This window comes from Mytilus californianus, unplaced genomic scaffold, assembly GCF_021869535.1.
Source record: "Mytilus californianus isolate M0D057914Y unplaced genomic scaffold, xbMytCali1.0.p SCAF_17, whole genome shotgun sequence".
Taxonomy (NCBI): Eukaryota; Metazoa; Mollusca; class Bivalvia; order Mytilida; family Mytilidae; genus Mytilus; species Mytilus californianus.
Window position 1 is genome coordinate 11,218,112 of NW_026262659.1, and position 23,107 is coordinate 11,241,218.

Consider the following 23,107-nt stretch of genomic DNA (forward strand, 5'->3'; position numbering starts at 1 on the left):
TGAGGACTTACAAGCATTACTTCTAAGATTTTTTTGTGAAAAGGGCCGCTGGTAATTATAACATTAGCCAAAGAAATTTCAGCCTTCAAATTTTTGAAGGTATGTATCATTACCACAAAAGCAGAGGATCCCAAAAGATCTATAAAACAGTAAGAAGAACTGAGCGTTGTCAGATCCTTGTAAGTGAAGCTTGGACACAGCATTTGTATTTCAGATTGGGAATACTAGAAGTAAGGCCTATCAATTACTTATAGTGATTACCTGTGAAACAGAAGAAATATCTTTGAACCTTTTGTCCAATATGATGGACTTCTTGTCCAAGCTGATTAAAGACACCTCATTTGCACCTAATCTGAACAGCATTGTTCGGTTCGGGTTTTCCTGTTCTGTTGTGATACTGTTCTCGTGGAAATGTACGTGAAGATCTTTAGAGGAATGTTCATTGTCTGTCTTTGTCAAAGCTTTATTGAAGATAGGTTCCTCTTTCATTAACTCCCCTGAGTCAGACAATTCACTGATGTTAGATGGTAGTCCAAGAGAAAAGTGTCCCGAATTGTCCAGGACATTCTCTGTTGAACTTTGCTGATCACTCAGACTAGACAGTTCATCAGCACTACTTGCAGGGCTCTCAGAGAAAATATCATGAGGTTTCATTGTCTCACATTGTTTCTGCAGCTCATTTTCTGTAACTGTAACATTTTCTTCCAATGTTGCTGGTAAACTTTTAGTACTCATTCCACTTCCGTGCCTTCTTCGTTGTTCAAATTTATCTTCAAGCATCTTTTTACGATCTATTTCCTTCTTTAACAGCTTACCATAAAGATCGTCTATGTGAGCACAAGTTATCTTTTTGCACTTAAGTTTAGCTCGACCAATGTACATAATTTCATAGAAAGCTTTAGCAGGTTCTGAAACTTTCTGTTCACCCAGATCTTCAAACAAATCTCGTCTTGTTTCTTCCTGAATACAACTGAATAATTCTGGAACCTACAAATAAACAAGAAAATGCATGTTCAAAGTTCTAATGAGTAAAACGTTTTGTGTGAAAATAATGCTAATTTCATTCAAAGCGGATTTTCATCAAGTTTTAATGCAAGTCATTATATTAGATAAATAGACTCTATCAACAATATTTTTTTCAACTCATCATACTAAAATTTACAAATTTTCCAATTTCAATCTATTTTATATATATATCCTTATTAAAAGGGTATTGTGGTAAAGTCTGTATTTATATAAAATTAATGTGAACTTGATCTGTGTTTTGTGGTAATAAGCATTGTGCATAAGTTTCATAACATTTGGTTGAGGCAAACTAAAGTTAGAGAATGGAAACGAAAATTCAGCAATTTTTCCATTTCTAAAGGAGCATAACTCTAGAACGGTAAAAGTGACGCCACCAACATTCAAACATTGTGTATAAGATTCATAACATTTGGTTGAGGCAAACTAAAGTTAGAGAATGGAAAAAAAAATTTCAACATTTTTTTCATTTGTAAAGGGCATAACTCTAGAACGGTAAAAGTGATGCCACCCAAATTCAAACTTTTTTTTTGTGTTTTGTGGTTATAAGCATTGTCTATAAGTTGCATAACATTCAGTTGAGGCAAACTGAAGTTAGAGAACGGAAACCAATTTTGGGAAGTATGGACGGATGTACAGACGGACAAGGGTAAAACTTAATGCCCCCTCCGCTAAGGTGGGGGCATAAAAACAAAAAGCAAAACTAACCCCCTCCCAAAACAGTTACCAGTATCATATATGAGAAAAGACCATTAGTTGACAGTTCCCTTTAGTTTGGTCTAAAAAGAAAACTGTCCATCTAATATATATATGTAATGAATTATTGATTTAATATGAAATAAGAATTTACTTTTTAATTTAAATTCACATTTATTACTTCTGACTGTCAGATTGCAATGACTAAATTTAGCTGTTCCACATAAATAAGGCTTTCACAGGAATATTAAATATGACCGATGATTTAAACAATATTAAATGAAAGCTTCATGGTAATTACAGACAATGTATTTAATCAAGGTAATCACAGACAATGTATTTATTCATGGTAATCACAGACAATGTATTTAATCATGGTAATCACAGACAATGTATTTAAAGTCATATGCAACAATGCAAGAGTCTTGTAATTATAATGAGAAGAAATGATTGAACCAACACATCTATATATACTTAACTAAATCCTCTATGCATATTATTTTACATTTATTACGAATCTAAAACGTATAATGGGCAAAAAATATTTTATTCAGTCATTGTTGAATTTTGTTGAATCCCTGATTTATATGATTTACTTTTAAGATCTCTGGGTTTTTTGGTTTTTTTCTGTCAAGTTTCTAAATGAAACATGCTTCGTCTATATGATTAGAACCTGACATATTAACAAAACTGAAAATCCAAATAAATATTACCTTAGTAAATACATCAGTATCCTCAAAACGTATAGGTTTCAACAGGTGCCCCCTCCTTTGAATCATTTTTTCACTAATGGAATACAGTGATATTTTACATTCAAAACCATGATAATGAATTTTTCTCTGTACCTTATACTGTAATTATGCTTCCAGATTAAATCCTTATAGAAAGTAACAGAAACTTTGGAAAAATTTAGGAATGAAATTTTGTATTTATGCATAATATGTCAGATATAGGTAGAAATGCCTTGAACTTGTAAGGCATATTTGTTGTTGTTTATAATGTATAAACAGACAGTTATACAAACAATTCCAAACTATTAATTTATAATAGATATCACCTATAGCTTTTACATGAATGACCAGTGATTTCTAAATATAAACAAGTTAATAGATTGACAAGTTTAGTGTAAACTAATATGCAAATTTTCTGACATTTAAATAGTGTGTTATAATCCTTTCTTTATTTTTTTTCTATTTCAAATTTCTCTAAAATCTTTATAAATGTTTTGACCTTACAACTTTTATAGCTACTTAATTAATTCAGTTCACATGCAAAATTTTTAATCTGTTTCCTTCCTTAAACTGTAATAGGGAATGAAAAGTTTATGTTGGGTCTATAAAATGTCAGCAAAACAAATGTAAAAAGAAGGGAAATCTTTACATGTTTTTGATAAACTGAAACTATGTGAGGACAATAACTCCAGCTATATTTAATAAAATGTTAAAAACTGTATTCTGGTTTAGAAATGATTCATTTTAAATGATTCTTTACTTTTACATTAATGGTTTTAATTTCCCTTGCTAATTTTTCTTATGTTACAGGCACGTGCACATAAACATATTCTTATTTTACACAGTTGTCTGAATTTGAATTTCACTTTTTGGGGCCTTGGTGGCCAAGTGGTCTAAGTAGGCAAACTACTTTATCACTAGCCTGTCAACACTGAGGTTGTCAGTTCAAATCCCCCACGTGGCAGGTGCACGAGACTCCAATCTTAATTGACTAGGATTGTCTGTTTCCTACTGAAGGTCAGTAATTTTCTCTGGCCACTTCCTCCACCAATAAAAACTGACCATTACGAAATAGCATGACAGCTGTGCTGAAAGTGGCGTTAAAAACAAATCAATCAATCTATTTCACTTATAAAATTTTGCCTTGGGGAAAAGAACATCAATATGTGGCACGGTTAAACTTAAAAGAGTACAAGTTGAAACTCCATTTCATTAAATCTGTTTAGTTTATTTCTTTCAACATTACCTCTGTACGGAGTTCAAAGAATTCAACTTTATCCTCAGAACACTGACTTTGTACAGAATTCTCAACATTATTTCTTGTTATGTCTACAGTCACTTCACAACCATATTTCACTGGTGATAGTGGATCATCATTCATATTTAACACCATTGTCCAAAATCATTCAGAATAAGTGAATCCAATTTAATAAGTTGTTCCTATTCTCATTAACGATTAAAAAACGAAATAAAAAAATAAACTTCTTCAAAATTTAGATCCTGAGCTGGAGCCATCCGTTTACACATTGAATAAACTTTTGTTCGTGTAATATGCTATAATTTCCTAAACACAAATTTCCAGTGATCATTCAGTATTTATATACTACATGTACTATGATAATGAGTGCAACTTCTGCATGTTTTATAAAGATTAAATTGTTTACAAAATATTTTAATCATGAGAGATCTAAACAGGAAGAACTAATCATACTTTATTAAGGAAGTGCGTATTTAACTAAAGACAATAGTAGTTTGTTGTACACTGTTACTGGTCTAGGGTGAAAGTCATAAGCTAGAACAACTATGTGTTTAATCTTGCAACTGAGTATAGCTTATAAAAATAAGGAGATGTGGTATGATTGTCAATGAGATAACTATCCACTTGACATGCTTGATAGTAGTTACACTTCTGTCCCAGGCTAGGGGGAGGGTTTGGCGCCAACAAACTAGTTTAACCCTGCCACATTCTGTGTGTGCCTGTCCCAAGTCAGGAGCCTGTAATTCAGAGGTTTTCGTTTGTTGCTGTATATCATATTTGTTTTTCGTTCATTATTTGTACATAGATCAGGCCATTAGTTTTCTTGTTTGAATTGTCTTACATTTATCATTTCGGGGCCTTTTATAGCTGACTATATGGTATGGGTTTTACTCATTGTTGAAGGCCGTACAGTGACCTAAAGTTGTTAATTTCTGTGTCATTTGGTCTCTTGTGGAGAGTTGTCTCATTGGCAATCATACCATGAGATGAAGAACAACAATAAAAGCGCTGTTCCTATGCTTATTGTGTATTTTTTGCTGTGTATGTACTGATTTTGAGTCATGGATGGATACCCCATATCCTTTGTTTTTCTATCACATCTTCTTATTTTTATATAAATTCCAAATGATGAGGATTAAAGAAACTGAATGTCATCATACAGTCTTCAACAATGAGCAAAACCCATACTTTAAAGGTCCTGAAATGACAAAATACTTAACCTTAATATTACATGTAATCAACAGAGCGTGAATATGAAGTGAAGGCCATGTTCACATAACACATGTTAGACACACAGGCTTCCAAATATTGCTGGTTTGACTACAAAGTACAATCATATCTAAATGTAAGCCTCTGAGCTACAGTGTAGCTTATTCATTCAAAGATTTTAAATGCAAGAATTTCCCGCCGACTTGAAGACCCATTGTGGGCCTAGAGCTGTTTTCTGCTCTTTGGTTGAGTTGTTGTCATTTTGACACATTCCCTGTTTCCATTCTCTATTCTAACTATGTAAACTAGCATGGAAATAAGTCAATGACATATATATATATATATATATATATATATATATAGGTACAACATATCTATCAGAAGGACATATATATTCTCTTAAAACAAATTATAACAATCTAATTAAAGCTTTCCTGACATACATTATTGTATATACAGTATAACAGACCATTTACAGAAAAAAATGACCTAAATGTACATTTGTAACTGGAATACTGGCAAATGAAAATGAGGTCAAGGTCAGGTAACAATGAATGTTTGAAGTTGCCTCAGCCTCATTAACTGAAATAAAAGTGGGAATTAAGATATAAATATATATACATGTATATGTATACAGGCTTTTTGTAATTGTTAACAATGCTGTGACAGTTGGGCTAAAAAACTTAACTATCCAAGGTAAATTAATTGTGTAATTGTGGATGAGAAAACCAACAATGGCAACAACATTTTTGATAACTGTTTCCCTTTTTGCAATGAACCTATCATGTTTGTGATTTTCTTGCAGACATGACCCGAACTGGAAAAGAACACGCAGTCTGAGAGTATTGCACAGCAATACATAGTCCCCTACCTGTTAAAAGTTCATTGTACTGCTAACTTGATCTATAACTTGTCGCGTTGTAAACTATATAACAAATATCAAATCAATATCTTCAAGCACAACAAAAAAAGAGTGCAGAAAACTGATTATTTGCATGAATTTTCTAAGTCCAAGGACCATAACGCTGCATAAAATCATCCAAACCAAACAAAATACAAACTTGATCTGTAACTTGTCATGGCAAAACTGTGTACCAAATATCAAATCAACATTTTCAAGCATGACAAAAAAAGTTAGGAAAGCTGATTACTTGTGTGAATTTTCGAAGTCAAAGGACCATAACTCTACAAAAAATCATCAGACCAGAACAAAATTCAAACTTGATGTGTAATTGGTCATGATAAAACTATATACCAAATATCAAATCAATATCTTCAAGCACGAAGAAAAAAAGGGTGGAAAACCTTATTTGCCGGACATACAGACAGACGTACTGCACACATAAAAGTCCAATAGTCCCCTTCGACTTCGTTGCTAGGGGACTAATAATTTCAGGCAATAGGATCATAGCCAGCACAGACTATTAAAGAAATAAATACTTCATTAAAATGGACTTTTTTATTTGGATATATGATGAAAATTACAGAAATACTTAGTTCTGTGCATAAAATACATGGATTCCATATTTTAGCAAGTTTATATTCTTTGTCATGATCATCATCCAGTGAACATTGAGGCTAATGGTTCATTTTGTAATTTACACAATAATACATTTTAAAATTTAACTATCTCAGGTGGAAAAATATTATAATCAATGGAGTCTGGAATAGAACGTATATTCTCTCATACAATTTAATGAAAAACTTTTGAGTAATTATCAGTAAATCTGGCAGGAAATCATATAAATGACACTTTAATCAATGTTTGGTTTACAAAAAAAATTTCCAAATGGTCAGAACCAATTTAAATTCACTATGAATTGGAGAACCCATATTATTGTTTTAATATCGCACTTCAGGTAAATGAGTGACATTGTGATTGGTTTAATGTTGTCACATGATGATGACCCCCCCCTTAATGGAACTGTAGGGGGTTAGTAGATTTCATAAGGGTATCATGACATCATCTAACAATGTTATTGTTTATTTCATTGTTTATTTTTAAACAGAACTTGGCAGGATGAGTCCTGTGTTGGATAGATTCATTTATACGGTTCACCACTCACCCCCTTAAATTCATAGGGGATTTGGGCTTCGTCAAACCATATAACTTCTATTGTAGTAAAATTTTGACATTACTTCTGTTATTTCCTCACTGTTCCTTTGATTCATTTTAACCTCATTTAAAACATTCATCCAACTCAAAAGATTTTGTATCAAGGGTTGTCATCTTTCACATTTGGATAAAACGATCACCCTTTTAACCAAGTTTATATCTTTATGAAGTATATCTGTGAAGCATGCAATATTTTCATCATTCTTAGTTTTCTTCAAGAGAACAAATTAAAATCAGTTAAAAGTTAAGTTTCAGTCTTTTGTCTCAAAGGACACGTTCATTAAAAATTATCTAATACCATGCAACCAGCTCTCTGATTCTCCAACAATCTTGACACAGCATCTAAAACAGCATTTCATTATCTAACATTCATTTATAATCAATCAAGAACCATAACAACTACACAGAAAATCTTCAAAATTGAACTTGACCTTCTTTTTGTCCAGGGAAATGACAAATAATCAAATTAACAAGCATTCTGAGAGTATTGCATGGCAATACATAGTCTCCTACCGGTTAAAAATTCATTGTAATGGAAAGATATTCTAACTTAATCTATATCTTGTCATGGTGTATTTAACTACATAAAAATATCAAGTCAATATCTTCAATCATGACGAAAAAAACTGTTGAAAACTGATTATTTAAGTGAACTTTTTATGTCCAATGACCATAAGGCATAACTCTGCACAAAATCATCAGACCAGAACAAAATTTGACATGATTAAACTATATACTAATTATCAAATCAATATCTTCAAGAATGACAAAAAAAAAGTGTGGAAAACTGATTATTTTAGTGAATTTACACATGGCCTGGGCGATGATATTCGTTAATTTTATCCCTCGCATACACTCAGGATAAATTTGGATATCATGGCCAAGGCCATGTGTAAATTTCCAACAAATCTATGGCTTCCATGAATTATTTCTTAAATGAAATATATCCTTTATCAAAAATAGATTATTATCTAAATAAAAGAGTTCACTTCATCCAAACAAATTTTTAATATATAGCATTCAGAAAATTAGTTTATACAGACATGACAGAATCAATAACAAACAAACCTACCACTAAATTCTTCAAACAATTTATCAAAGAAAAGGGAACAAATATCAATTATTATTAATACAAATATCTTTTAAAAATCTTTTAATAAAATTCGGCTGGGCGCAGCTTGATACGACCGCAGAGGTCGAACCCTGAACAGTTGGGGCAAGTATGGACACAACATTCAAGCTTGATACAGCACTGAATTTGGATTGTGATTAAATATTTGACACAGCATAGGTTTCTGACACAGAATGAATGTGGTCTAAGAACATAAAAATCTTTAATTTACCTATTCAAACCATATCATTATTATTTGCTTTTATATATAAATCAGAAATAACCAATTTAAAATGGAAAATTTTAAAGAAAAAAAAAGGAAAAAAAGGAAAAAAATATCCCTCCCCCAAATTTTTTGAACCCCATTATGATTCATCACCCCCAAACTCAATTCTAGCCTTCCCTTTGAGGTATGGTAACTTGCAGTACAATTTCAGAGAGATCCATACACTTAAACACAAGTTATTGTCTGGAAACTAGAAAAATGTTTGTTTTTAGGCCCCTTTTTGGCCCCAAATTCCTAAACATTTAGGGCAATTATCCCCAAACTCAAACCCAGCTTTCCCTTTGTGATATTGAACCTTGTAGTACAATTTCAGAGAGATCCATACACTAACACACAAGTTATTGTCCTGAAACTAGAACGGTTGTATAAAAATGCTTGTTTTTTGCCCCTTTTTGGCCCCTAATTCCTAAAATTTTGAGGCAATTACCCCCAAACTCAATCCCAGCCTTCCTTTTGTAGTATGGTACCTTGCAGTACAATTTCAGACAGATCCATACAATTGAACACAAGTTATTGTCTGGAAACTAGAAAAATGCTTATTTTTGGCCCCTTATTCCTAAACATTTTGGGCAATTACCCCCAAACTCAATTCCAGCTTTCCCTTTGTAATATGGAACCTTGTTGTACAATTTCATAAAGATCCATACACTTACACACAAGTTATTGTCATAAAACTAGAGAAATGCTTGTTTTTTTGCCCCTAATTCCTAAAATTTTGAGGCAATTACCCCCAAAATCAATCCCAGCATTCCCTTTGTGATATGGAACCTTGTGGTACAATGTCAGAGAGATCCATACACTAATACACAAGTTATATCTGGAAGTTACAAAAATGCTTATTTTTGGCCCCTAATTCCTTAACTGTTGGTACCATAACCCCCAAAATCAATCCCAACCTTCCTTTTGTGGTATTGAACCTTATGGTAAAATTTCATAGAGATCAATTCACTTAAACTAAAGTTAGAGTGCGAAAACTAATGTGTCTTCGGATGACGACGACGACGCCAGTAACGCCAACGTCATACCAATATACGACCGCAAAATTTTTTTGCGGCCGTATAAAAAATGAGTTATTTCCCTTTGAACAGAAATCTAGTAATTAACAAGCATTTTGTGAGTATTGCATGGCAATACATAGTCCCCTTCCGATTACAGATTCATTGTAATGGAACGAAATTCTAACTTGATCTATAACTTGTCAGGGTGTAAACTACATAAAAATATCAAGTCAAAATCTTCAAGCATGATGAAAAAAACTGTTGAAAACTGATTACTTAAGTGAATTTTCTATGTCCAAAGACCATAACTCTGCACAAAATTATCAGACTGGAACAAAATTCCAACTTGATCTGTAACTTGTCATGATAAAACTATATACTTATTATCAAATCAATATCTTCCAGAATGACAAACAAACCTACCACTAAATTCTTCAAACACTTTACCAAAGAAAAGGAAAAAAATTCCAAAATGTCATTTTGCCTTTTAAGTCTTTTAAAAAATGAGTTATTTCCCTTTGAACAGAAATCTACTAATTAGTAAGTATTTCATCAAAAATTTAATTCTAGGGAAAGGGCTTTAACTGAACAAAGAGAAAAGCTAAAATCGTGAAAATTAAACTTGACCTGTAATTTATCATGATAAATCAATAAACCAAATATCAAATCAATATCTTCAAGCACGAAGAAAAAAAGTCTGGAAAACTTATTTGCCGGACTGACAGATGGACAGACAGACGGACAGACAGACGGAGGGAGTGCAAACCTAAAGTCCCCTTCGACTTCTTCAGCAGGGGACTAATAAGTATTTTGTCAAAAATTTAATTCTAGGGAAAGGGCTTTAACTGAACAAAGAGAAAAGCTAAAATCGTGAAAATTGAACTTGACCTGTAACTTGTCATGATAAAACAATACACCAAATATCAAATCAATATCTTCAAGCATGAAAGAAAAAAAGTCTGGAAAACATATTTGCCGGACTGACAGGTGGATGGACAGGTGGGTGGACAGACAGACAGACAGACAGACAGACGGAGTGCAAACCTAAAGTCCCTCTTCGACTTCGTCGGTAGGGGACTAAAAAGGGTAGGTTGAATAGTTGTTGCATAGAAACAGTCAGGAGATGCCAGGCCACCATTTTTGAATCAATTAGGGACATAACTTGTTATCTTGTTTTAATCTGACTGTTATTTTTATAACCAAAAAAAACTCACTAAAATTTGAAAAAGATTTATGGCTGAACAGTTATTGCCCACATTTAATTACCCCCAAATCAATATCCAGATTTTCCAAACAACAGACACATCAAAGAAGTTAATATATATCACATCAAAATGAAGAAATGTTAATTGAAAGGAAACTTGAAATCCTCAAGATGCTTTTTAAAATAACAACTTGCAAAAGTATAATCAGATGACCTACATTTGCAAATTGTCATAGATACGTTCATACATTGTAGATTATATAACCAAAATAGTCCTTTACCATTCCCTGACAATATATCTTAATATTTGCAACAGCCATTTTCCCACTAACAATATTTTATATCATCAAGATTAGAATAGTTAAAAGTAAATCACTAAATGCAATAGATACACGAAAACCGAAGTACTATTTTCATTTAGCATAACTTGCGAATTATTCTACCAATTAAGTCTGTAAACTGATAAAAAAAAAGTAAAATAACAAAAATACAGAACTCCAAGGAAAATTCAAAATGGAAAGTCCCTTATCAAATGGCAAACACATCAAAGGAATGGAAAACAACTGTCATATTCCTGACTTGGTACAGTCATTTTCTTATGTAGAAAATGGTGGATTAAACCTGGTTTTATAGCTAGCTAAACCTCTCAACTTGCATGACAGTCGCATAAAATTCAAAAACCAAGATTCCAGCCTACAAAAGGGGAAATAAATGGAATAAAAATAAAGGTATCATTACCGTCAGTTTACAACAAAAGCAATCCAAACAAAAATATCAAACTCAACAAAAATACAGAAATAGAACTAAATCCATTTCATCAGCTGCTTTACTCTGCTATGATGACAAATTAGTTATTTTCCTAGAATGTCTATTGGTATTCCAGTCAGCATGTTTATAGTTATGGTCTGCATTCAAAGTATTAGATTTCTTCAGACAAAATATCATCTTACAAGCTGTAATAAATCTAACAATCATTAATGAGAAGCCCTCACTGTCCTTTCATAACCCTATTTTAATAAAAAGGTTCCTAATATAAAGTGAACTGGTTAATGTTTAGTTCAATAATATTTGAAACAAAAATCAATTGATCTTCCTACACTATCCTTGTTTGATTCAAAGCATGGAATTTGAAATTTTTTTCTCTATGCAATATACGGTGGACAACAATTGCTCATATCCATGTCATTGTTGATCATTTGCATTCTGGTGGATAGTTTGTCTCATTCACTCATTGGCAATTATTACATCTCTTCATTTTTAAATCAACAAAAATAACTAAACATTGACCAATGAACCATGAAAACAAGGTAAAGGTCAGATTAACCCTGCCACACAGACATGTACACCTTACAATCATTCCACACACCAAAAAAGTTGACCTATTGCTTATAGTATCAGAGAAAAAGACCTAATTATATAACTTTAACCATGAAATGAGGTCAAGATCAGGTGAACCCTGTCCACAGACTTTCAGGACAATAAAACACTCTGAACTAACCCTTTTACACCTGGTCTTCATTGTAACAATTGTTGGAAGGTTGTCAATGATGAAATAAATTACTTATGAACTCAAAACATGCATAAGACAGCCCCTATATTGACTGTCCCTCTGGTATCTTTCGTCCCTCTTTTACACTAACATTCTTGTGCCCTCCTTGATATTCATTGCACCATGTATTGTACCACTACATAATCATATGTCTTTCAAAAAACATTCAGGAATAATCAATAAGTTGCATATACAAGAGTGCACACGCTGAAATGTCTCGCCTACTAAATTATTACTGATCATTGATTTTATGTTGATAGTCCTACATATAAAGTATTACTACAAGTATCACATTAACATTTATGATCCAAGGACAAGGTCAGATAAACCAAGCCGAAATTACATGTACACCTTTCATACAATCATTCCATGCACAGAATATAGATGACCTATTGCTTATAGTATAAAAGAAACTGACCAAACCATGGAAATTCTATATTAACAAATGAACCATGAAAACAAAGTCAAGGTCAGATGAACCCTGCAAGACATACATGTACACCTTAAAATCATTCCATGCAAAAGTCAACCAGGAAAACTTAACATTGACCAATGAACCATGAAAATGAGGTCAAGGTTAGATGATACCTGCCAGACAGACATATATATATATATATATATATACACCTTACAATCATTCCATAAACCAAATATAGTTGACCTATTTCTTAAAGTTTAAGAAAAACAGATCAAAACACAAAAACTTAACATAAGCAATGAACCATGAAAATGAGGTCAAGGTCAAATAAAACCTGCCAGACTGACATGTACATGGTAAAATATTTCCATACACCAAATATAGTTGACCTTTTGCATACAGTGTTAGACAAGAGTGCACACACTGAAATGTCTCGCCTTCTTTATTAATCATTGATATTATGTTGATAGTCCTAAATATAAAGCTTTATTACAACTGTCACATAAACTTAACATTAACCAAAAAACTAAACATTGACCAATGAACCATGAAAATGAGGTCAAAGTCAGATGAACCATGCCAGGCAGACATATACAGCTAAGAATTCTTCCATACAACAAATATAGTTGACCTATTGCTTATAGTTTAAGAAAAACAGACCATAACACAAAAACTTAACACTGAGCAATGAACCGTGAAAATGAGGTCAAGGTCAAATAAAACTTGTGTGATCGACCTATAGATCATAAAATATTTCCATATACCAAATATAGTTGACCTATTGCATATAGTATTAGAAAAAAAGACCAAAACTCAAAAACTTAACTTTGACCACTGAACCATGAAAATGAGGTCAAGGTCAAATGAAACCTGCCAGCTAGACATGTACACCTTACAATCATTCCATACACCAAATATAGTAGACCTATTGCATACAGTATAAGAAAAAAAGACCAAAACACAAAAACTTAACTATAACCACTGAACCATGAAAATGAGGTCAAGGTCAGATGACACCTGCCAGTTGGACATGTACACCTTATAGTCCTTCCATACACCGAATATACTAGACCTATTGCTTATAGTATCTGAGATATGGACTTGACCACCAAAACTTAACCTTGTTCACTGATTCATGAAATGAGGTCGCGGTCAAGTGAAAACTGTCTGACGGGCATGAGGACCTTGTAAGGTACATGTACGCACATACCAAATATAGTTATCCTATTATTTATAATAAGAAAACAATTTAACGTTACAAAAAATCTTAACTTTTTTTTCAAGTAGTCACTGAACCATGAAAATGTGGCCAAGGACATTGGACATGTGACTGACGGAAACTTCGTAACATGAGGCATCTATATACAAAGTATGAAGCATCCAGGTCTTCCAGCTTCTAAAATATAAAGCTTTTAAAAAGTTAGCTAACCATGCCGCCGCCGCCGCCGGATCACTATCCCTATGTCGAGCTTTCTGCGACAAAAGTTGCAGGCTCGACAAAAAACACAAACACTTAACATTGGGCAATGAACCGTGAAAATAAGGTCAAGGTCAAATAAAACCTGCCAGACTGACATGTACATCGAAAAATATTTCCATACACCAAATGTAGTTGACCTACTGCATACAGTATTAGAACAAGAGTGCACAAGCTGAAATGTCTCGCCTTCTTTACTAACCATTGATATTATGTTGATAGTCCTAAATGAAAGCTTTAATACAACTATTACATAAACTTAACATGATCCGAGAAAATGAAGTCAAGGTCATATAAACCAAATGAGAAATACATGTACACCTTACAATCATTCAATACACTAAATATAGTTGACTTATTGCTTATAGTTTAAGAAAAACAGACAGAAACACATAAACTTAACACTGAGCAATGAACCGTGAAAATGAGGTCAAGATCAAATAAAACCTGCGAAACTGACATGTACATCATAAAATATTTCCATACACCAAATATAGTTGACTTATTGCATATAGTATTAGAAAAAAGACCAAAACTCAAAAACTTAACTTTGACCACTGAACCATGAAAATGAGGTCAAAGTCAGATGACACCTGCCAGTTGTACATGTACACCTTACAATCATTCCATACACCAAATATAGTTGACCTATTGCATAAAGTATAAGAAAAACGGACCAAAACACAAAAACTTAACTATAACCACTGAACCATGAAAATGAGGTCAAAGTCAGATGACACCTGCCAGTTAGACATGTACACCTTACAATCCTTCTATACACCAAATATACTAGACCTATTGCTTATAGTATCTGAGATATGGACTTGACCACCAAAACTTAACCTTGTTCACTGATGAAATGAGGTCGAGGTCAAGTGAAAACTGACTGACCGGCATGAGGACCTTGCAAGGTACGCACATACCAAATATAGTTATCCTATTACTCATAATAAGAGAGAAATTACCATTACAAAAGATCTTAACTTTTTTTCAAGTAGTCACTGAACCATGAAAATGAGGTCAAGGACAATGGACATATGACAGACAGAAACTTCATATCAGAAGGCATCCAGGTCTTCTACCTTCTGAAATATTAAGCTTTTTAGAAGTTAGTTAACGCCGCTGCCGCCAGATCACTATCTCTATGTCGAGCTTTAGGCTCTGCAAAAACTGGTGAAGTTTTTTAATATTCTTCATTGCCTTTAAAGACTGTATAAAAAAATACCAGCTACAAATAGGCAATAATGGAACATGACCAAGACCTGAGCATATGTACAAACTTGACATAGAAATGAAACTACCAGCAGTGAGCAAGGAAAACAAGTCTAATTTTAATAAATTCTTTTACATTTATTCAAAATTTGATACTGTGGATTCATTAAATAGTATTTGTTGGAAACCAATTTTCGTTGATTTCAAGGGTAAAGTGTAAACCATGAATTTAAATGTTCAACAAAGTTCAGATTTATTTTATTTCTTGTATGCAGCTGACTTGGGCAAATCCATAAAAATGCATTAAATAAATCCCCTCTAGCTATTCTCATTCATTAGCTAGCCAACAGATTTCAAACATTTCAAAATTGGTCTTTAATTTTTGCATCGATACAAAGAAATATGACAGACATTCCTATGAAGAATTTGTATTTGAAGCATTTTTCCAATTTCATACATATTATTTACAAACATGCACATCTTTATCAATCCTGCCTATAGACAGCCTAGTTTATCGCATATTTATATTAACCAAACATTGATGTATCAAATTTCACAGGAAATTTGAAATCCGGATTAGTGATTTTTATAATACTTGATAGCAATTTATAGTACATGTATCTTTAGTTGATAAGTATATACATGTAGTGATGATGTACTTTAAGAAATGTACTCAATAGTTGTGGGAGGTTTTAACCATCTTACCTTAAGGAAATGTATGTGTATACCTCATGTACTTATAGATATAACAGGAAATAGAAGAATAGATAACAGTCATGTCAGTAAGGGCCCGCCTGCAGAATAACACCTACTTGAAACCTCTTCCATTGTGCCTCAGTGATACCCTAGGAAATGAGTTAAGCTATCCTGAGTTAGATTAATAGGGTTCCATAGATTCAGCCAGTTACTCACCTGGGAGGTGTATGCACAATAATGACAGAATAATAGACAGATGGGAAAGAAGAAAGTCTACTCCTTCCATATAAAAATAAGGAGATGTGGTATGATTGCCAATGAGACAACTATCCACCAAAGTTCAAATGAAGTGGATGTAAGCAATTGTCCGATCAACTCTGAAAGAATTTTTGTATCAAAAACTTGTCAAAAAGAGAAACACAATATAAATGTGGTATGATTGCTTATGACACAATGACTGAGAAAACTTTCTACCAGCTGGGCCCAAATGAAGTCAATGTAATAAATGTAACTGTACAATTTTCAGCCTTCCACAATGAGCAAAACCTATATAGATACCAAACACCATTCTTTATCTAAATTTTAATCTTTTCTAAAGCATACTGAAGTAGAATAGTTTATTGACAATTTCTAAACTTTTTATGATAAAAATCCAATAACTGGAAAAACTAATCAGAAGATTGACAAAAAAGTGTATGTTATGCATGTCATCATGTGATGTAAAGAACTGTGTGTAAAATGACATTGCATTCAAATAAATACTATGTAAGAACTTACATGTAGCATTCATACAAAGTAATGATACATGTATGCTTACAAAATTTTGGATGCTTCAAGTCATATATATATATAAACCCTGGTTGTTATAGCAGTGGAACTAAATAGCAAAATAAATCAAAATATACATTTTGATTTTTATGGTCAAACAGACTACTATGGAATGAACAAATACAGAAATGGTATTACAAAATGGAATGTCCTTGTTTTGGAGTTTTGTTTGGTCAAACGTCATTTACCTGGCGGAAAAAAAGATTTGATAATTTTAAATATCTTACTATTAAACATAAATTGAATAGCAGTATGACAAACCGCATTCACCAACAAACTCTAAGAAAACAAATGTACAAACATAGATAAGCAACAAAAAATTAACATATGTTCCATAAATGATAAAAGTCTGTAAAATCTGGAGGACTCAAAAATTGAGAAAACAGTAAGCCAAGCCTGATTGTCATGGTCTTTTATTGGGAACTGTATAAGACTAAAGTATACATTCATTCAGTATAAGGGGAAACAAGATAATACATGTACATGAAGTTCAACCAATTAATGTAACCCAGCAGAGTTCCCTCACAAAATTCTTCCCATGTAAAGTACATATATTTGGTTTCACATTATCAGGTTTTAGAAATTCACTTTAGCAAAGAACATCCCAAGAAAATCTGTAGCACATATGCTGTTGTCATCTACAGATCTGATATAGTATCATAAGCTTCTTCAGCCCTTCAGGCCAAGGTAAGCCTATTATAACTAATTAAAAATTCATAATTCATTTATATATAATGTACCTCAAACCAAATCAGTCAAAAAAGGCAATTAGCTACAAATATAGTCCCTAATAAATGCCTAAAAGGGACTAATGTAATATTACATAATGTGCTGCTATTTCTCTCTCTAATGTAATATTACATAATGTGCTGCTATTTCTCTCTCTAATGTAATATTACATAATGTGCTGCTATTTCTCTCTCTAATGTAATATTACATAATGTGCTGCTATTTCTCTCTCTAATGCAATATTACATAATGTGCTGCTATTTCTCTCTCTAATGTAATATTACATAATGTGCTGCTATTTCTCTCTCTAATGCAATATTACATAATGTGCTGCTATTTCTCTCTCTAATGCAATATTACATAATGTGCTGCTATTTCTCTCTCTAATGCAATATTACATAATGTGCTGCTATTTCTCTCTCTAATGCAATATTACATAATGTGCTGCTATTTCTCTCTCTAATGTAATATTACATAATGTGCTGCTATTTCTCTCTCTACTTTAACAGCAAAACATCAGCTTTGTTTAAAAAGCCATTATAATCCAATTAAGTTTATATTATCTATTATATACATCGTAATATCATATGATGGAGTATAAAGAATCTGTGCTTAAGCAAACAAGCTGTATTATGGAAGAGTTTTGTGTAGGATCTTTATAAAAGATACTTTATTTTGGCATTTACAGTGTAATATATTGGCCTATTTAGTTAGAAATCAATACAGAAGAATAGCTGATTAAAACAGTGTATTGATATGTTTCAGTTCTAGTGACACTTTCACATTCTATGGAGCAATAAACCAGACTTATACTGTCTGAGGATGGTATGTTGATGATGAAACTTGGGGCTAGAAAAAGAGAGAAGGAAGTAAGGGATGGTCAAACACATAAGACGAAAATCACCTTTAAAATCAGTTTTTTTTAAGCACAGTACAATTCTTATATAATTGCCTAAGATGCATTGAAATAAAAGATCAAATAATTCTAAATATCTGTGGAGGTCTACACTGTGTCAGACCAACATGTACATATATAAGTTGCAGTTTTTAAAAATTTTGGTTCTCCTGATGGGGTTATTTAAACTATCTACTTAAATTTTTAAGTAAAATATTACTGATTTATCTCAAAAATTCAAGTAAATGGACTTCTTTTTTTTGAAAAACTTTACATTGGAAAAAAATGTTGGATAAACTGAAAAACACCCATACCAGTGAAAATAAATGTCGGACAAACATGGACATTTTGTTTCCAGGTTGGTTTTACTTATTTCCAAAATAATCAAAATACATGAAACATTTTGAAAATTCAATTTGCAATAAACATCTTTTAGGAGATTTAAAAAAAAATTGTCAATTTAGAAAAAGGGCTTGCAAATTATAATTAACAAGCATTCTGAGAGTATTGCATGGCAATACATAGTCCCCTACCGGGTAAAAAGAAAATATCAAGTCAATATCTTCAAGCATGACTAATAAATTGCTTCGCTGAGCACAGCTGGATACGACCGCAGATGTCCAACCCTGAAAAGTTGGGCCAAAATGGACACAATATTCTCGCTTGATACAGGTCTGAATTTGGATTGTAACTAAATTTTTGACACATAATAGGTTTCTGACACAGAATAACTTCAAATTGGTTATATGATTTGAATTTATATTCAATGTATTGCTTTCTTTTGTGCAATACACTATGCTGTTGCGAATTGACCACCCCACCCCCTAACCAAATTTTTTTTATTTTACGCCGGTTTTTTGCTTTTGTGCAATACACTATGCTGTTGAATATTAACCCCCCAAAAAAAATATTTGAAGAAATTTTCCTTTAATTTCTGAAATCTGAAATGAGAAAAATTGCCCCCCCCCCCCCCCTCCAATTTTTTTCACCTCCCCCCTTTCCCTTATTCCCCCAAAAAATTCTTTCCCTCAAGATATGGTCAGTATCTCAATTCAAATTTCTAATGCAGTTTGCAACCAAAATTACCCATTTAAATACATCATAAAAGTTTTAAAATATAAAATGACATACATAGTCATGGCTAAAATTAATATTAATTAATAGTAACTGCTGAAAATAAATTGAAAGCTAATCACCTCAAGACAATCATCATTGCTTAATACATAATTTACAAGCAGTGTAAGGGAGGTAATCAAACAATGTTCTTTAATCTGAATTGGATTACCTCCCTTACACTGCTTTTAAATTGTCTCAATTGTCCTTTAACCAGAAAAAGCCTTGTTTTTCCCCTTTTTTTGCCCCTAATTACTAAATGGTTTGAGCCATAACCCCCCAAAGTCAATCCTAACCATCCCTTATTTGTATGGAAGTTTGTGGTATAATTTCAGAGAGATTCATACACTTTAACACAAGTTATTGTCTGGAAACTACAAAAATGCTTATTTGGGCCCCTTTTTTGGCCCCTAATTCCTAAACGGTTGGGACCATAACCCCCAAAATCAATCCCAACCTTCCTTTAGTGGTTATAAACCTTGTGTTAAAATTTTATTAATTTCTATTTACTTATACTAAAGTTATTATCCGGAAACCATCTGTCTTCAGACGACACTGACGACGACGACAACGTGATACCAATGTACGACCAAAAAAATTTTAATTTTTGCGGTCGTATAAAAACAGTTTGGAAAACTGATTAATGAGTGAATTTTTCAAGTCCAAGGACTATAACTCTGCACAAAATTATCAGACCAAAACAAAATTTCGAACTTGATCTGTATAACTTGTCATGATAAAACTATAAACCAATTATCAATCAATATCTTCAAGCATGATGAAAAAAAGTGTGGAAAACACTTTAACATTAGATATGATTAATAGTTCTCTAAAATTAGATATGATGTAATACAGTGTATATCTATATCTATAGCTATTTTCAAATTATAATCAAATATAATTAATAGTTCGAAATATTTTTTCTTTTATTTGTCACAAACTAATATAGATTTGTAACTCATCTATAAAATGTCAACAATTTTTATCTACACAATGTAATGTAATATATAACCTTTGATCAACTTGCTTGCTATGTTTACTTGGATGTTTGTAACCCGAATAATTCAGTCGTTATATTCCACTGCTCTACGATGGCTACATTAACGCCTGAAGGCCTTGTCAATAAACAATCGTCAAATAATCATTCAGAATTAGCTCGGGATTTACCCATCTCGATAACATTGAGCTTTTAGCTGATTGGCTCTCTCTCACAGAGAGCACCAATCAAAATCCTGGATTCGTGACGCATTTTTATTGTATAAAGAATTCAGGCCCTTGCGAGTGGGAGAGTCGATCACGGGGAGGGACTGAATTATTCGGGTTAGGATGTTTGCAAACAATAGGTAGGCGGAGTTTCAGTCTGTTTTGTATATACTGGAATTTGATTAGACAATAAAAATTGACATGCAATGAAGTTAATGTTTATTGTCCAATCAAATTCCAGTATATAGTAAACAGACTGAAACAGACTACCTACCTTTTGTTTACAAACATCCAAACAAACATAGCAAGCAAGTTGATCAAAAGTTTGCTTTGCATGTTTTTATAGAAGAGCTGTAATAAAAATAGATTATTATCTAATTAAAGGATTTCACTTCATATTTTTTTATATATATATTTTAACCCCTCCGCATTTTTGCGCCTGTCCCAAGTCAGGAGCCTCTAGCCTTTGTCAGTCTTGTATTATTTTTAATTTTAGTTTCTTGTGTACAATTTGGAGTTAAGTATGGCGTTCATTATCACTGAACTAGTAGATATATTTGTTTAGGGGCCAGCTGAAGGACGCCTCCGGGTGCGGGAATTTCTCGCTGCATTGAAGACCTGTTGGTGACCTTCTGCTGTTGTCTGTTCTATGGTCGGGTTGTTGTCTCTTTGACACATTCCCCATTTCCATTCTCAATTTTATTTTATATATAGCATTCAGAAAATTAGTTTATACAAAATAACAAACAAACCTTCCAAAAAATTCTTCAAATAATTTACCAAAGAATGTCTTTTTAAAAATGAGTTATATCCCTTTGTACAGAAATATGGTTTAACATAGTACTATAACATTAGAGATATTCAAAGCATATCTAAAGAAAACATGCTCAATTCATGAAGTATTAACAGGGGATATTGTAAGGGTCATTATAAGTGGTGTCATCAGCCAAAGCATTTCATAACACAAACTAGAGGCTCTAAAGAGCCTGTGTCGCTCACCTTGGTCTATGTGCATATTAAACAAAGGACACAGATGGATTCATGACAAAATTGTGTTTTGGTGATGGTGATGTGTTTTGGTGATGGTGATGTGTTTGTAGATCTTACTTTACTGAACATTCTTGCTCCTTACTATTATCTCTATCTATAATGAACTTGGCCCGGTAGATACAGTGGAAAATACTTTGTAAAAATTTACAAAAATTTACAAAATTTATGAAAATTGTAAAAAATTGACTATAAAGGGCAATAACTCCTTAAGGGGTCAATTGACAATTTTGGTCATGTTGCCTTATTTGTAGATCTAACTTTGCTGTACATTATTGCTGTTTACAGTTTATCTCTATCTATAATAATATTCAAGATAATAACCAAAAGCTGCAAAATTTTCTTAAAATTACCAATTCAGGGGCAGCAACCCAACAATGTGTTGCCTGATTGGTCTGAAAATTTCAGGGCAGATAGATTTGACCTAATGAATAATTTTACCCCCATGTCAGATTTGCTCTAAATGCTTTGGTTTCAGAGATATGAGCCAAAAACTGCATTTTACCCTATGTACTATTTTTAAGCCATGTCGGCCATCTTGGTTCGCGGGCGGGGTCATCGGACACATTTTTTAAACTAGATACCCTAATGATGATTGTGGACAAGTTTGGTTAAATTTGTCTTAGTAGTTTCAGAGGAGAAGATTTTTGTAAAAAATTACAAAAATTTACGAAAAATGGTTAAAAATTGACTATAAAGGGCAATAACTCCTTAAGGGGTCAACTGACAATTTTGGTCAAGTTGACTTATTTGTAGATCTTACTTTGCTGAACATTATTGCTGTTTACAGTTTATCTCTATCTATAATAATATTCAAGATAATAACCAAAAACGGCAAAATTTCCTTAAAATTACCAATTCAGGGGCAGCAACCCAACAACGGGTTGCCTGATTGGTAAGAAAATTTCAGGGCAGATAGATCTTGACCTAATGAACAATTGTATACTCATCAGATTTGCTCTAAATGCTTTGGTTTCAGAGATATGAGCCAAAAACTGCATTTTACCCTATGTACTATTTTTTAGCCATGTCGGCCATCTTGGTTCACAGGCCGGGTCATCGGACACATTTTTTAAACAAGATACCCTAATGATGATTGTGGACAAGTTTGGTTAAATTTGTCTTAGTAGTTTCAGAGGAGAAGATTTTTGTAAAAGATTACAAAAATTTACGAAAAATGGTTAAAAATTGACTATAAAGGGCAATAACTCCTTAAGGGGTCAACTGACCATTTTGGTCAAGTTGACTTATTTGTAGATCTTACTTTGCTGAACATTATTGCTGTTTACAGTTTATCTCTATCTATAA

The 23,107-nt window shown here is 32.6% G+C and overlaps 1 protein-coding gene across 3 annotated transcripts in view; it reads right to left on the reverse strand.

Moving 5' to 3' along the window:
• LOC127726370 (TBC1 domain family member 1-like) overlaps positions 1–23,107 on the reverse strand; it is a 65,448-nt gene that overhangs the window by 37,081 nt on the left and 5,260 nt on the right. For 2 of the 3 annotated variants that reach the window (XM_052233741.1, XM_052233740.1), the window contains exon 2: positions 262–987. In XM_052233741.1, coding sequence (XP_052089701.1) covers positions 262–987 — 726 coding nt within the window. Of the gene's footprint in view, positions 1–261; positions 988–3,696; positions 4,068–23,107 lie in introns of those variants that run through there. The other variant, XM_052233742.1, reaches the window with a different exon arrangement.